The sequence below is a fragment of the Macrotis lagotis genome, chromosome 2, assembly GCF_037893015.1.
Source record: "Macrotis lagotis isolate mMagLag1 chromosome 2, bilby.v1.9.chrom.fasta, whole genome shotgun sequence".
Classification (NCBI taxonomy): Eukaryota; Metazoa; Chordata; class Mammalia; order Peramelemorphia; family Peramelidae; genus Macrotis; species Macrotis lagotis.
Genome location: NC_133659.1, coordinates 225036692 through 225049627, shown reverse-complemented (window position 1 = coordinate 225049627; position 12936 = coordinate 225036692). Strand labels below are relative to the sequence as shown.

Genomic DNA, 12936 nt, shown 5'->3' with positions numbered 1-12936 from the left:
CTCCGGCTGTCCTGGAATGAAGCACGCGCCCAAGCTGCTGCGGTAGCCCGGGCCCCCTCGGACGTGGCCCTGGGCGTCTGCATTCAGGGAGCTCCATTTCCTCCGCCACACTGGAGGCTGCGGCACCAGAGCGCAGCCCGGGCCCCGGGGGTCGGGGCCGGCTGCAGACTGGGGCAGCCCCGGGGTCCTGCGGGCTTTTCCTCCCGTCGGGTCCAAGAACAGGGCCCCGGGGCCCGGGCCGGCGGGGCTGGAACAACGGCTCTCACGCGTGACACGCTTCGGGACCCGGTCCAGGAAGGCCCACGCGGGGGCCGCGCCGCCCCCCGCCCCCCGCCCCCGCCCCGCGGCGCGCCCCCGCCGGGGGCCTCGGAACGTGCCGGGAGCGCGGGGAGGAGCCGGGGGCGGGGAGGCCCACCCCCAACAATGCGGCGCCGCGGCCCCGGCCCCGGCCCCGGCCCGGGCCGCCGCTCCCCGCCCGCCTTCCCCTCCCATTGGCCCGCTCGGGCTCCGGGCGGCCCGGGGGGCGGGGAGGAGGCGCGCGGGCCCCCGAGGGGGGCGGAGGGCGGAGCTCTTTGTGCGGCCGGCGGGCGGGCGGGCGGCCCGAGGGGGGCGGCGCTTTGTTTTGCGGGGCTCCGACGCGCCCAGCGCCGCGGAGGGGAGGGCAGAGCCCGGCGGAGGAGGGGAGCGCGAGGGGCGGGCAGCCGGCCCAGCCGCAGAGCGCGCGCGGCCCGCGGGCGCCCCTTTTTGTGTCCGGGCTCCGGCGGCGGCGGCGGCATGGAGGAGCTCAGCAGCGTCGGGGAGCAGGTCTTCGCCGCCGAGTGCATCCTGAGCAAGCGGCTCCGTAAGGTGGGCGGGCGGCGGGCCGGCCCCCTCCCCCTCCCCGGCCCGGGCCCCGGGCGCCCCCCTAACCCCGCTCCTTGTCGCCTCTCCTCCCGCAGGGGAAGCTGGAGTACCTGGTGAAGTGGCGAGGATGGTCCTCCAAGTGAGTGCGAGAACAATGAGCGGCCCCGCGCCCCGCCGCGCTCCGGGCCGCCCCGGCCCGCCAAGTTTGGGGCTGGGACGGGGGTCTCCACGCCTTGTGGTTTCCGGGAGAGGGAAGCCGGAGCTCGGCCCGGGGGAGGGGGGAGGGGAGGGGGCCAACCTTTTGTTTACAAATAAGCGGGGCTCGGGGGCTCCCCGCCCGCTGTGCGGGGCGCGGACTCTGCCCCCGCTTCTGCCTCCCCCATCCCCATTTGTTGCACGCTGCTCCCCCTCCCATTTCCCCCTGCCCCCTCACCTTTGCCCTGCCCTCTCACCTTTGCCCTGCCCTCTCTTGGGGCTCCGGCCCCATCGCCAGACTTGCACGGGGAGAGAGAGGGGGGGAATCCAGGTTCTCTTCGGGGCTTCCCCGCGGTACCCCGAGCTTCCTATTGATGTCCGCTGGGTTGCTTTTTTAAACGAGAAGGGATTTGGCAGCCCCCGAAAAGTCTGTCTGTTTCTGGCCAGCTGCTCCCTGCGTTTTCTTTATTTGATTTTTCCCTCCCTTTCCCTTAATGGGATTTTTTCCCTTTGGTCTGGCTTAAAAGTCTCCCATGTGTCGTTGCGCCTGATTCTTTAACCATTCTCTTTGATTTCCATACCAAACAACTCTCCCTCTATTTCCAAGTTGTAGCCCTTCTGTAAAATCGCCCGCAACCCTCTGGTTGTGCCTGGGCTGGTGAGTTATGGGTTGCTGACCTTCCCTGGGTACCGTTGCTTTTTTTTTCCCTCGGAAAAGAAGAAATCATTTTTATTTTTAATAAAAGTGTTTTCCTTTTCTTTTTGATGGAATAAATAGAGGGTTTTGATTGCCGTTTCAATTAAAGCGCCACATCACTATTCATGTTTTCCTTACTTTGTCTCTCTAAAAGTTTGTCAAGTTGCAAAAATCTACCAAGGAGGCCCCTTGTGGTCTGTCTGTCTGTCAGTCAGCAGTCATTTTCACCTATGTCACCTGTGTGTGTTTGTGTGTGTATGTATGTGTGTGTGTTACCTGCCCGATGCTTTGCTTTTCCAGACACAACAGCTGGGAGCCAGAAGAAAATATCCTTGATCCAAGACTGCTCCTAGCCTTCCAGAAGAAGTGAGCAAGTTAACATGTTTCTTGTCTTTGGGGGTTGGGGGGAGAGGAGAGGAGGTTTGTGCCTCTCCTGACTGCTGGGATGGGGAGGGGCTAAAGACCTGGGTCCCATAATGCAATGATGGGGGGGGACATCCAGTGGCATTTTGGTCTTTGTGTTAGGGTTCCTTCTGTGTGTTATCCTTTGAGACTTTTACTAGTAAGCACTTGGGGACTCAGGTAAACAAACATGTAGAAGCAGTATGGTATTAATAGAAGAGCACTGGATTTGGAGTCTGAAAACCTGGATTCAAATTTCAACTGTCACCTGTTTGAACTTTGACAAGTCACTTGACCTCTCTGTGCCTCAGTTTCCTAATCCGGGAAAAAGGAGAATTAAGCTTTATCTCTGGTCTCTTCCTGCTCAAACTCCTAAGATCCTATTAAGTTGTACCTTCTATGTATGAAGGTAGGCTTGGATCTGGAGAAAATGGAAAATTGAGATAACATACGATTCCTGCCCTCATATAGTTGCAGTCTAGTGGATAGATGCTGAAAAATTACTCTCTCAACAATTGTGAACTTGATTTGGAGTTCTTTATCCAAAACACGGATTTTGAGTAGTCTTTCAGTCTGCTGGTGCTTAGTCCATAGTACAAATGAAGTTGTAGTTCGTGGATTGAATCTTCCTTAACTTTGTACAGAACAAAACTGTCTCTGAGTCTATTTCTAAACTAGCTATTGTAACAAATGGGTGCCAGTGGTCAAAAGGAAACATAGGCAAGAGAAAGTGAATGCTCCGGTGTACCATTATCACCTCTTTAAAAATTTCAATGTGCATGCCCTGTTGGATCATCTCCTTATATAAAGGATAGCACATTTTTCTTTTTTGCTGTTACATCTATGATATTGAGTGAGCACCGTGGGGCCTTCTTGCCTGTCCCCAGGGTTAGATGTGTTTGTCTCTGAAATTCTAGATGTCTCTATTTTTAGGCAGGAAACGGGAGTTCAGGATTATGTATCCCAAGTGACTCTAAAGGGGGAAATGGGAGGGGTAGAAAAGTGTGCCCCTCCCCTAGATCAAAATTGGAGGAATGTTATTCACACTTTTACAGTGGTTGTTCAGTTGAATGAACTGTGAACAAGCTATGGATAGCAGTATGTGGCAGTTGTTTCTGGATAGGAATAATACTTTCCCACTTGCAAGTGATTTCCCTATTGATAGAGACATGGTTTCTTGATAAATTAGATTCTCCAAAAACTTTCCCAGCTGGTATCAATCTGACAGGATCATTCTAGGGAGTTCAAACTACATCTGTTTTGTGCCCCCTACCTTCCCCCCCCCAGCTTTGTTTTTTGTGAGCTTCACATGTGAGTCTTAACTTTTGAGAGATAGGAAGTAAATATGATTGGGAATGGGGAAATGACCACTTGAAGAGTTTGACCTTAGAAACTCAAAGGTTTGGAATGGAACATTAAGAACTTGTTAATAAAAAGTAAAATAACTTGCAGCAGTCTCCCTAGCTTTAAAATTCATATCTGTCAGATTTTAGGCTGGTTTAACAAAAAAAAAAATTGAAATTTAGTGTTCTGGTAAATTTCTGAGCTTTGCTAGCTAGGTGACCTGAGGCATCTTGAAACCATCTAGGAAACAAAAAAGGTTCTTTCTCCAGGGTACTTCAGTGCCTGCCCTCCTCTTCCTGAGAGGTCTCTTTTAGATTATACCTGGAATTTCATTAATATGCATATCATTTCCTAAGAGGAAACTCCTACCTATGCAAGTCTGCATATTTTAAAACTTAAGAGTTTCAAAATGAGTCACTGAGAGGTTAAAATGACTTACCTAGAGTCACACAGCTAGCATGTATTTGAGGCAAGACTCAAAGCCAGATTTTCACACTAGAGACCAGTGCTGTATCCACTATACCACATTGTTTTTTTTTGGGGGGGGGGTAAACTAATTATTTCTCTCCAAAAAAAGAATAGCTAAGTGAACCTGTTGAATTTGTATCTTGGAGAGGACTGGGAAATAATGTCAAATCCAGAAAGAATACTATTGAACCCTTTGAGGCTGTGTTAGTAAAAAAAAAACGTCCTGGCATCCTATCCTTTATCTTTTAGGAGATGACAATCAATGAAACAGATTTCTGGTGTGCCTTAGAGTGATGATCTTTAAAGGACTTTAGAGATTTTTAGATCAAGAATTAGGAAGAACTTTAGACATTATCTAACCCAACCCCTTTAAGTTTACAAATGAGTAAAAGGCCCTGAGAGGAACTTGACCTGGGTCACAAAAGTAGTAAATGGCAAATTTGGAAATGGGAACCCATCTAAGGTGATGGTGAAATTCATGTATGCCTATTTAATTCCCAGAGACTTTCTTTAGCTCTCATTCTAGGATAAGGGGCAAGGTGTTGCTTCTAGTGTTAGGAAATCAAAAGCTCCTTTTCATCCATCCTTTATAACCTTGGTCACTAGGAAATCATTTAAAAATATAGATATAGATGCTGGTTCATAATGACCTTGTCTAGATTTGTTTAATAAAATTGCTCTGCTTTACATTCAGGTTGAGGAGACAGTATAACAAAATGCTTAAGGGAAAAAGAGCATGACCCTGAGAATAGGGAAGTACAGGAATATAAATGTAATTAATCTATGTATGTGGAGCCTGGCATTGTGCTTCATAACTGTTCTTTCATTTTGCTGTTAGGAGCTCTGAGTAGATGGTGGGGGATTAATACCTCACTTTCAGAGAGTAATTATGAACTAACTCTAAACCTACCTCCTGGAGATAAGGGAAGAATAGGATTTCTGGTGAGATTTAGGAGTAAGGCAGTCATGGTAAAATAGGGAGGATTGGTAAACAGATCTGGCCATACCCCCCCCTCACAGTTGTGTTTTTAGGGAGCATGATAAGGAGGTACAGAACCGGAAGAGAGGCAAGCGTCCAAGGGGCAGACCAAGGAAGCATGTGGTGGTATCAGCTTGTAGCAGGCGCTCCAAGATCAAGGTTCGTAGCCAATTATCTTCAAATCTTCAATTTTCCTGCACTGTTTTCTTGCCCACCCTCCCTTTCCCCCTCATCTTTTAATATTCTCTTTGTAAAGCAATAGTGATGACGTATGACTTTTAGCAGAAATTCCAGTAAAATCCAGAAAGTTTGAATGAAAAATCACCCTTACTTTTTCACTTTTGTCCCACTTCAAAACTTTTCCTTAAGACTAGCAAGAGACAAAATATAGCTTGAAACTGAAGCTTCTTGTTGTCACTCCAAGTGTCTCCCAGTGGGGGGCACTAGAAAACCACATAACATTGCTCCCTTCCTCTCCTGACCTTCCCTTCCCAGAAAAAGGGGGGGAAATATTGACTTTGCTTTTTGTTACCAATGTTTTCCCTCTGTTTGAAAACAGTACACAAACTCTTTACTTTATACAAATTCCCAGATTCTGAAACAAGACAGATAAGAAAGACCCTGGAATTTGAAACCACCCACAGACTCACCTTGTTTGAGCAGATCAAAACTCTTAACTTTTTGACCAAAAAAATAGAGAACGTGATCTCTATGTCCTTTCTAGCTCAAAAAAATTCCAAAATAACAGGATTTTGTAGGGGATGGTTTCCCTTCTGCCTTGTCCAGGTTAAGTGCTATAAAGACTCAGTAAAGTAAGAGAAAAACCAGAAACAGACTTCAGGAGGACTTTTGGACCAGAGAATCTAGTCAAGGCAGATGGAGTACTTTGTATCATTTTGTATGGATAGCAATTCCCATTCACCCTTAAGGAAGAGAGATGGAAGGTCTAGTTATAATATTTGAATTATCTGTCATCTTGTTATTGGCTTCTCAAAAAAGAATTTATAGACAGAAGATCAAGGTTCCCAGTTTTAGATTGGGTCAGACTGTTTGGTGATTTTTCTCTAGTTTCCAGTTCCCTGCTAGCACTTCCTAACAATGAAGTCAGTGGCTACTGCCTTGAGAGCTCAATAGAAATTGGTCTCTGGCTGAAGCTTCCTATCCTGAGAAAGGCTGAGTGAACCTGTATTGTAGTTTTTCTCTCTTAAAAACTTTGATAGAGGATATTCATGGCTTTAATTTTCCTGAATGGTAATTAAAAGTAGTGCTTGGGGGCACACTATATTTTCCCCCAGCTCTCTCTGTAGGGGTTCACATTTAGATTGAGTAGTAATGAAAAAAGTGGTCAAAGAGGGGGACATTTTTGTAAAGTGCCAGCCCTTCAGAGTTCCCACTAAGCCCCTTTTTTTTTTTTGTGCTTGGACAGTTTGTTTTGCTTTACTACACGTTTATAACAACAGTTCTGTCTTTCTTTCCCAGTGAGAGGGGAAATAGGAAGGAGAGGGAGGCAGACTTTAATTGAGTGAAAGAAACAATTTAATTAGAAACAGTCCCCCCCACAAAAAAAAATGCCAGGTGCTATAGATAGTTTTGATTGTTCAAGTTTTATCAGATTAGTAATTGTCAAGACAGGTTGTGATCTTATACCCTCTATTCCTTCAAAGGGGTGGGGTTTTTTAGTTTTGTTTTTTATTGTCCTAGAGCAAACATTAGGACAAAGAGAAAAGGAGTTAGGGATTTCTGCTTTGGGAATTGGGGGGGCAGGGGCTCAGCAAATGGAACACAGTGTATTTGAGAAGTTATGTTTTAATGTACAATTGGAGGCTTGAGTTTGAGAGCTAGGGAATCCAGGAGAAGTGGGTAAAAGGATATGGTTTCCTGGAATAGGTGCTAACTGATTTGACTGACAAACCAGACTAATCAGTGTGATGAGTGACTTAATTAGCAATCTGCAATCATAAGAGGTCTAGACCTAGTGAACAAAACACTTTTCTTAGGGGAAAAAAAAAGAGCCTGCCTTCCCTTCCAGACCCTACCACTGACTTGCTTGTTAACACAAGTCTTGAGACCTATCTTTTGTGTTTTAGATAGCCTAAATGTAAAAGAAGTAAGTGAATCCTCCCTGTTTCCATTTCTGGGTGTACTAACTACTTAGTTCTGTTGAGAAGGACTCTTGGGAACTTAAGAAATAGTAATGAGGAGAATGATAACTTATTTCCCCTTACTTATAGGAACCAGATATGCCATCAAAATCCAAATCCAGTAGTTCTTCTTCTTCCTCTACCTCTTCTTCCTCTTCCGATGAAGAAGACGACAGTGACTTGGAGGCTAAGAGAGGTCCCCGGGGCCGAGAGACCCATCCAGTGCCTCAGAAAAAAGCTCAGATCTTGGTGGCCAAACCCGAGGTGAAGGATCCCATCAGAAAAAAGAGGGGTCGAAAGCCTCTTCCCCCAGAACAAAAGGCATCCAGGAGACCTGTGAGCCTGCCAAAGGTGCTGAAAACCACCCGAAAGGATTTGGGACCATCAAGCAAGCTGCCTTCTTCTCTCACCACCCCTGTGGCAAGCCTGGCTGCCCTCAAGGCCCATGCCAAGGAGACCTCCGGAGGCCCCAGCGGATCATCTACCGCTGAGAACTTGACCAGTCTGATGAAGGGCATGGCCGACAGCCCCAACCGAGGCGGCATCAGTTGGCAGAGCTCCATCATGCACTACATGAATAGAATGACACAGAGCCAAGCCGAGGCAGCCAACCGATTGGCACTGAAAGCCCAGGCTTCTAATAAGTGTGGCTTGGGACTGGATCTGAAAGTGAGAAACCAGAAGGGAGAGCTAGGACTCGGTGTGCCAGGAGCCAGAGCTGTTACAGCCCCTAGCACTGGGAGTGCAGAGCAAAAGTCAGGTAGGACCCCAAGTCTACACAATGGGGGCAAAGTGGGAACAACCTCCCTTGGCACTCAACCAGCTTCAAACCAAGAGCTCAACCTCCAGGCTTTGAACTTGCAGAGCATGAAAAATGGAGCCACAGGGGGTGCTGGGCTTCCCCTGTATCCCACAGCTGCCAATCTGAAAACCACCAGTAATATCAGTCCCGCTGCCGGCAAGGGAGTAGGGAGTGGTACCAGCGGAGGGGTTGGAGTTCTCCCCGATACCAACAAAGGTGAGAAACTGGTAGCAAGGAGTGCAATTGTTGCTGCCTCTGGAAACAAAAGGGACACTATGAAAAGCAATTCCAAACCCACTGGGCAGGAGAGCCATCTGGTTGCAGGTGAGACCCGAAAGATGACAACCTTGTCCGAGATGAGCACTGGTGAGGAGAGCAGTAGCACCGACTCAGAACGGGACTCAGCCTCTTTCCCAGGCACCACGGGACAGAATCTGTCTGTCTCTATTCAAACCAGCCAGGACTGGAAGCCAACCCGAAGCCTTATTGAGCATGTCTTTGTCACAGATGTGACTGCCAACCTTATCACAGTCACTGTGAAAGAGTCCCCAACCAGTGTTGGCTTTTTCAACCTGAGACATTACTAAAGCTGACTGTCTAATCCTGTCCTATATACAACCCAGGTGCCAGGGGTTTTTCCAGTGAAAATCTCTTCCCCTCCAAGTGAACCTCTTAGCCTTTCATAGTATCCTCCCTTTAATTTTTTTTCTTTTGCCATGGTGTCTGTTTTGTTACTTTAAGTGACCCATATTCTGCCCAAAGGAAGACAGAGCTGGGAAGATATAGCTGAGATTTCGGTCTTTTTTTTTTTTTTACATCCAAATTAGCAGACATATAGGGGAGGGGATGCAGTCAGCCATCTTCCTATTCATTTTTCCTAGCCCACATGTATTCATAAAACATGAATGGATACATTAGGGAAAAGGAACCACAATCTCCAATTCCTTGTTGTTATTTAGTATGACCTCGATATCACCATGTGACAGGTGGGTAGTATTGGCTGTAGCTTCTGCTGGCTGATTTACACCCACCACCCCCACCCATTACTATATGTCAGTTCACAGGAAAGTGGGTTGAGCCAGATGGCTCTTGGTGAGTGACTGTCTTGGGAAAGAAACAGGTGCTTAAGAATGTTTTATTTTCTCCATGTTTGTTACCTACCTTGCTCATCTTGCCACAGCATGGCATAGGTGAGTTTTTGTTCTAGTTACCTAATTTACCTAAGAGCAAAGGGAGGTTAATTTGTCACAAAGTCTTCTTGTCTGGATTAATGATTCTAGTCCCCAAGATGGGAACGTTCTTTTATATAGCCCTTTATCTGGTGAAGAGGCCTCATGGGACTGCTTGATAAATGGGATATGTTGTTTACATTTCTTTAAACTGGTATCAGTTTCTAGAAGGTGCTACAGGTGGGTGCTTAGAGGCCTCATAGGAGCTCTTTTTTTCCTCATAGTAGCCAAAGTCACAGAGACAAGTGAGGAATTTGCTGTGACTGCCTTGCCCCTACATACCTGAAAGCTAGGGACTGTGACATGAGACTAGAATGAAGTAGAGGGGAATATCCCTAGGGTAGGATGTCTCCTTTCATCTTGCTGTGACCCCAGTCCTATCCCAAAACCATTTTCTGTTCCTGCCCATTTTCCAAGAAACCTTCAGGGAAGAGAGTACTAGAAACAGTTTGGTGACACCCTCTCCCCATTCAGTTCACCTTAAATTTATTCTTGAATTTCCTGGGTAACTACTTGAGTAGGAGGAGGGAGTAGCTTCATTTCAGACAGCACTTGTATTGATCCTGGATCTTAGTTCAAGAATTATGTTTGTGAGGTACTTGGGGGAACTTTTCCCCCTTCCCTCCCCCCCAAAAAAATTGCCCATCTTTTTTTTTCTGGATTCACAAAAGATGACCCAAAAGCCCAGTCACTTGGCCCCATTAACTGCCCCCAAGAGCCACTAAGAGAATCTACATCCAGTCAGTTCCTGGAAATGGATATTTTGCTTGATATCCATCCCAGCTGTTGTACAGATGTGCAGTACTAGCATCCTTTCTGTCCATGTTATGGCTGTTGTGGTGTGCTGATGAGGTGATAAGCTTGTAAAGGGCCACTGGCTGGGTTAGTGGATGATGTTTTAGGTCTTCTGTTAACCTATATGCCCTAGATTGTTCTGCCCACTCTGAGAAACTGGCAGACCAAACAGATGCCTGCCCATCTTCTTTCAATTTAAAAATAGGCTGAGGGGGCCAGTATTGATGAGGGTGGTACATCTTCCTTAAAATTACTGAACACATCTCCAGAAGATCCAGTCACTGGGCAGTTTTCCAAGTGCTCAGCCTTTCCTCCCCCTCTCTCTCTCTCTCTCTTAAAAAAAAAAGTACAAACCATGGATTACCTCCATGAGCTATTTATCCTATTGATTCTCAAGGGACTACCAATCTAGGATAGGTAAAAATTAAGAGGCTGACCTGTTTCTGAAAGAGGCATACTCCTTCCAAAACTAATCTGTACCAGATATGATGTCTGAAGATTTAAGGAGAAATCAATTCTTTGTTTTCAGTGAAACAGCCTAAAAGTTGCCACATTGGGTCTTTTTGATACAAAAGTCTTTTCCTACTTCTGTTTTAACTGTTAGAATATGAAGTCAGCTAAATGAAACTTTTTTGGGGGGAGAAGAGAAGGGACAGTGAGGACGGCTAGGGATACAAAGAGTGAAGTTGTACATCCAAGTTACAGCCTTTAAACAGCCCAAAGTGACCTTTATCCAGGAGTGGTCAGACTGGGTACTTAACCAAGAAAGTGATTTGTCTGGGGAAGCATGACTTTCAGACAGGGACTCTTTCCTTGATGCCTTTACCCCATATGCCAAATACTTTAAAAGTTGGCCTTTATTATGTTGGAATATAAACTTATTGTGCCTTTGGGGAATTGGTTTTCACGTCTACTAGGAACAAGGTAGGTCAGGAGAATATAAGAATAGATCTCTTCCAAGTTCCTTCTCACCTAACTCTTAGAATGAAGCTGCCTCATTTGGTTTTTCTTACTGTTGAAAAGAAGTGGTGCTTGGCTTACCTAGAATCACCAAGAGTGCTGAGATTGGAGAGGAGAAGCTTCCCATCATTCCCAGAACCATCTGGGTATCATTTGGGAATGTATGCACTTTCTACTCACCAGAATAGGTTTTAAAAAAGAACCAAATTGAATGGTCAGTGTAGCAGGGGAGAGAAGGAATGGAGCTGGAAGGGTAGTAAAGCTAGCCTCAAATTAGCTTATGGTTCCTAGGACCAAACTTTCCCGATGGTTCTTTATCTACATCTCATCTTCCCAAACAGGCCTCCAAATACCATACAGATGATGGAATTATGCAGGTGTCTTTTTTTCTGAGTCACCTTTTTAGCAAGCAAATAACTGGTGGCAGAACCCCCCCTGTTCCATCCCAGACATGAAGCTTCCAAGTTTCTCATCCTGTTTCCTCCAAGCACTTTTCTGCCTTTTGGGCAGAGGCAGGCTCTGGGCTAACAAAAGGGGTTCTAATTATGATCATTAGTGAATGAGGACTACAGCTATTAGAAGCAACTGTGTTTGTCCCTGAGTGTCTTGTCTGATTAGAGAAAGCTCTGTACAGAGCAATAAGACTCTTTTCCAAACTATGATGTTGTGCCTTTCTGTTAACTAGCTATTTCAAGTCCAAAGTTGAAACAGGAAACACCTTATTTCTAACCAGTTCTGACTCTTTTTTTCCTTTTGCTTAAAATTTCAACCTTAAGTGTTTTTGTTGTACTCCCAGTGGCTCATATATGAAAGAGATGTGTTTGTTCGCACATTTGAAAGAGACACTTCTCTAAAGAATTGTGCATTTTATTTCATCTGTATTGGACAGATGTTTGGAACTGGTGTCATATGTTTACCAGTAAACAAAGCTAGTATTTAGAAGTCTACCTTGTTTCCCCCCCAAAAAAATTTGCTGCTATGTTTTTTTTGTGTGTGCGCACATGTGTATAGCTAGGTGTCAATCAAACATCTGATTTAAGGTTTGTTGCTACTTTTTACTGATAAGGGTTTCCTGAGCAAATTTTATGGCAGTATTTGTATATTGAATGGATATTTTTATCCTGTTTTTGCCTCCTTTTTATTTTTTATTGGACAGGAAGAAGTGGTCAATTTTGTCATCTTCCTTAGAGGTTTAGTATATATTTTTATATATATATATATTTTGTACCAAAAAAGAGTGTTCTTTTTTTGTTACACTCAGATTCTGATAGATATGAAGGGCTGTGGCCTGAAGGTTTTGTTTAAAAAAATTTTGTTTGCAAAGGGGGGGTAAGGGGGAACAAAAGAAAGAACTGTTCTTGTAACTGTGCCAATGATTGGCTTGATTTGTGTGTGTGTTTTTTTTAATTTAAAAAAAGCCAAATCATTCATGTACGCCACTTCTAATTGCTTTAAACTACAGCTGTTTGCTTTTAGAAAACAGAGAGAACAAAAGTGGATATGTTATTACCATGGAAAAGCTTAAAGTCTTTGTTGAAACAGGACAGCAGCCCAGCCCAAATATTAAATCAAAACCAACTAGTGGGGGAAATGTGCCTTCCCCTTTCCCCTCCTCCACACCCCCAAGGAAGCTCATCGTGGTTTGGGGGGATTTAGGGAGAAAGTTGTATTCAGTTGCCTAAATCATTTTCTTGTTTGCATCTCATGATTGTGTGTGTTTTCTAGTGTTTTGGGAAAACTAACACTATAGCATAGATTACAGATATTTTTTTTAGACTGCTCTTAATTTATTTTACAGAAAAAGAAAACACTAGCAAATGGTGTCAATTTGGTTTTGTACAATTTTTTTTATTAAGTTAGCATATCAATAAAATTTTTTTTAACTTTTCAACTTCATGTGTCAAATGTGATGACTGAAACCTCAAAGCAACCTTTTCTTTCTCCTCTGCTTCCCAAGATGAGTTGAGCCTGGGGTATAGGATAATATAATGGGGGGGAGGGGAGAGGAAGGGTGGAGAATACTAGGTTGTTGGGATGGGAAAATTGCTTCTTAAAAGAGAATAAAGGATTTCCAGAGGTAG

The 12936-nt window shown here is 45.2% G+C and overlaps 1 protein-coding gene across 2 annotated transcripts; it reads left to right on the top strand.

Moving 5' to 3' along the window:
• Positions 1 to 675: 675 nt before the first annotated feature.
• On the top strand, positions 676 to 12709 carry CBX2 (chromobox 2). Of its 2 annotated transcripts, none has more exons than XM_074225002.1 (5): positions 676 to 846; positions 939 to 982; positions 2036 to 2101; positions 4982 to 5087; positions 7160 to 12709. In XM_074225002.1, the coding sequence occupies exons 1-5, from the start codon at positions 775 to 777 to the stop codon at positions 8456 to 8458; spliced, it is 1587 nt and encodes a 528-aa protein (XP_074081103.1). In that variant the 5' UTR covers positions 676 to 774; the 3' UTR covers positions 8459 to 12709. The 2 variants fall into 2 exon arrangements, with proteins under 2 accessions (XP_074081103.1, XP_074081102.1); XM_074225001.1 differs by having other exon boundaries at positions 4970 to 5087.
• The last annotated feature ends 227 nt before the right edge of the window (positions 12710 to 12936 follow it).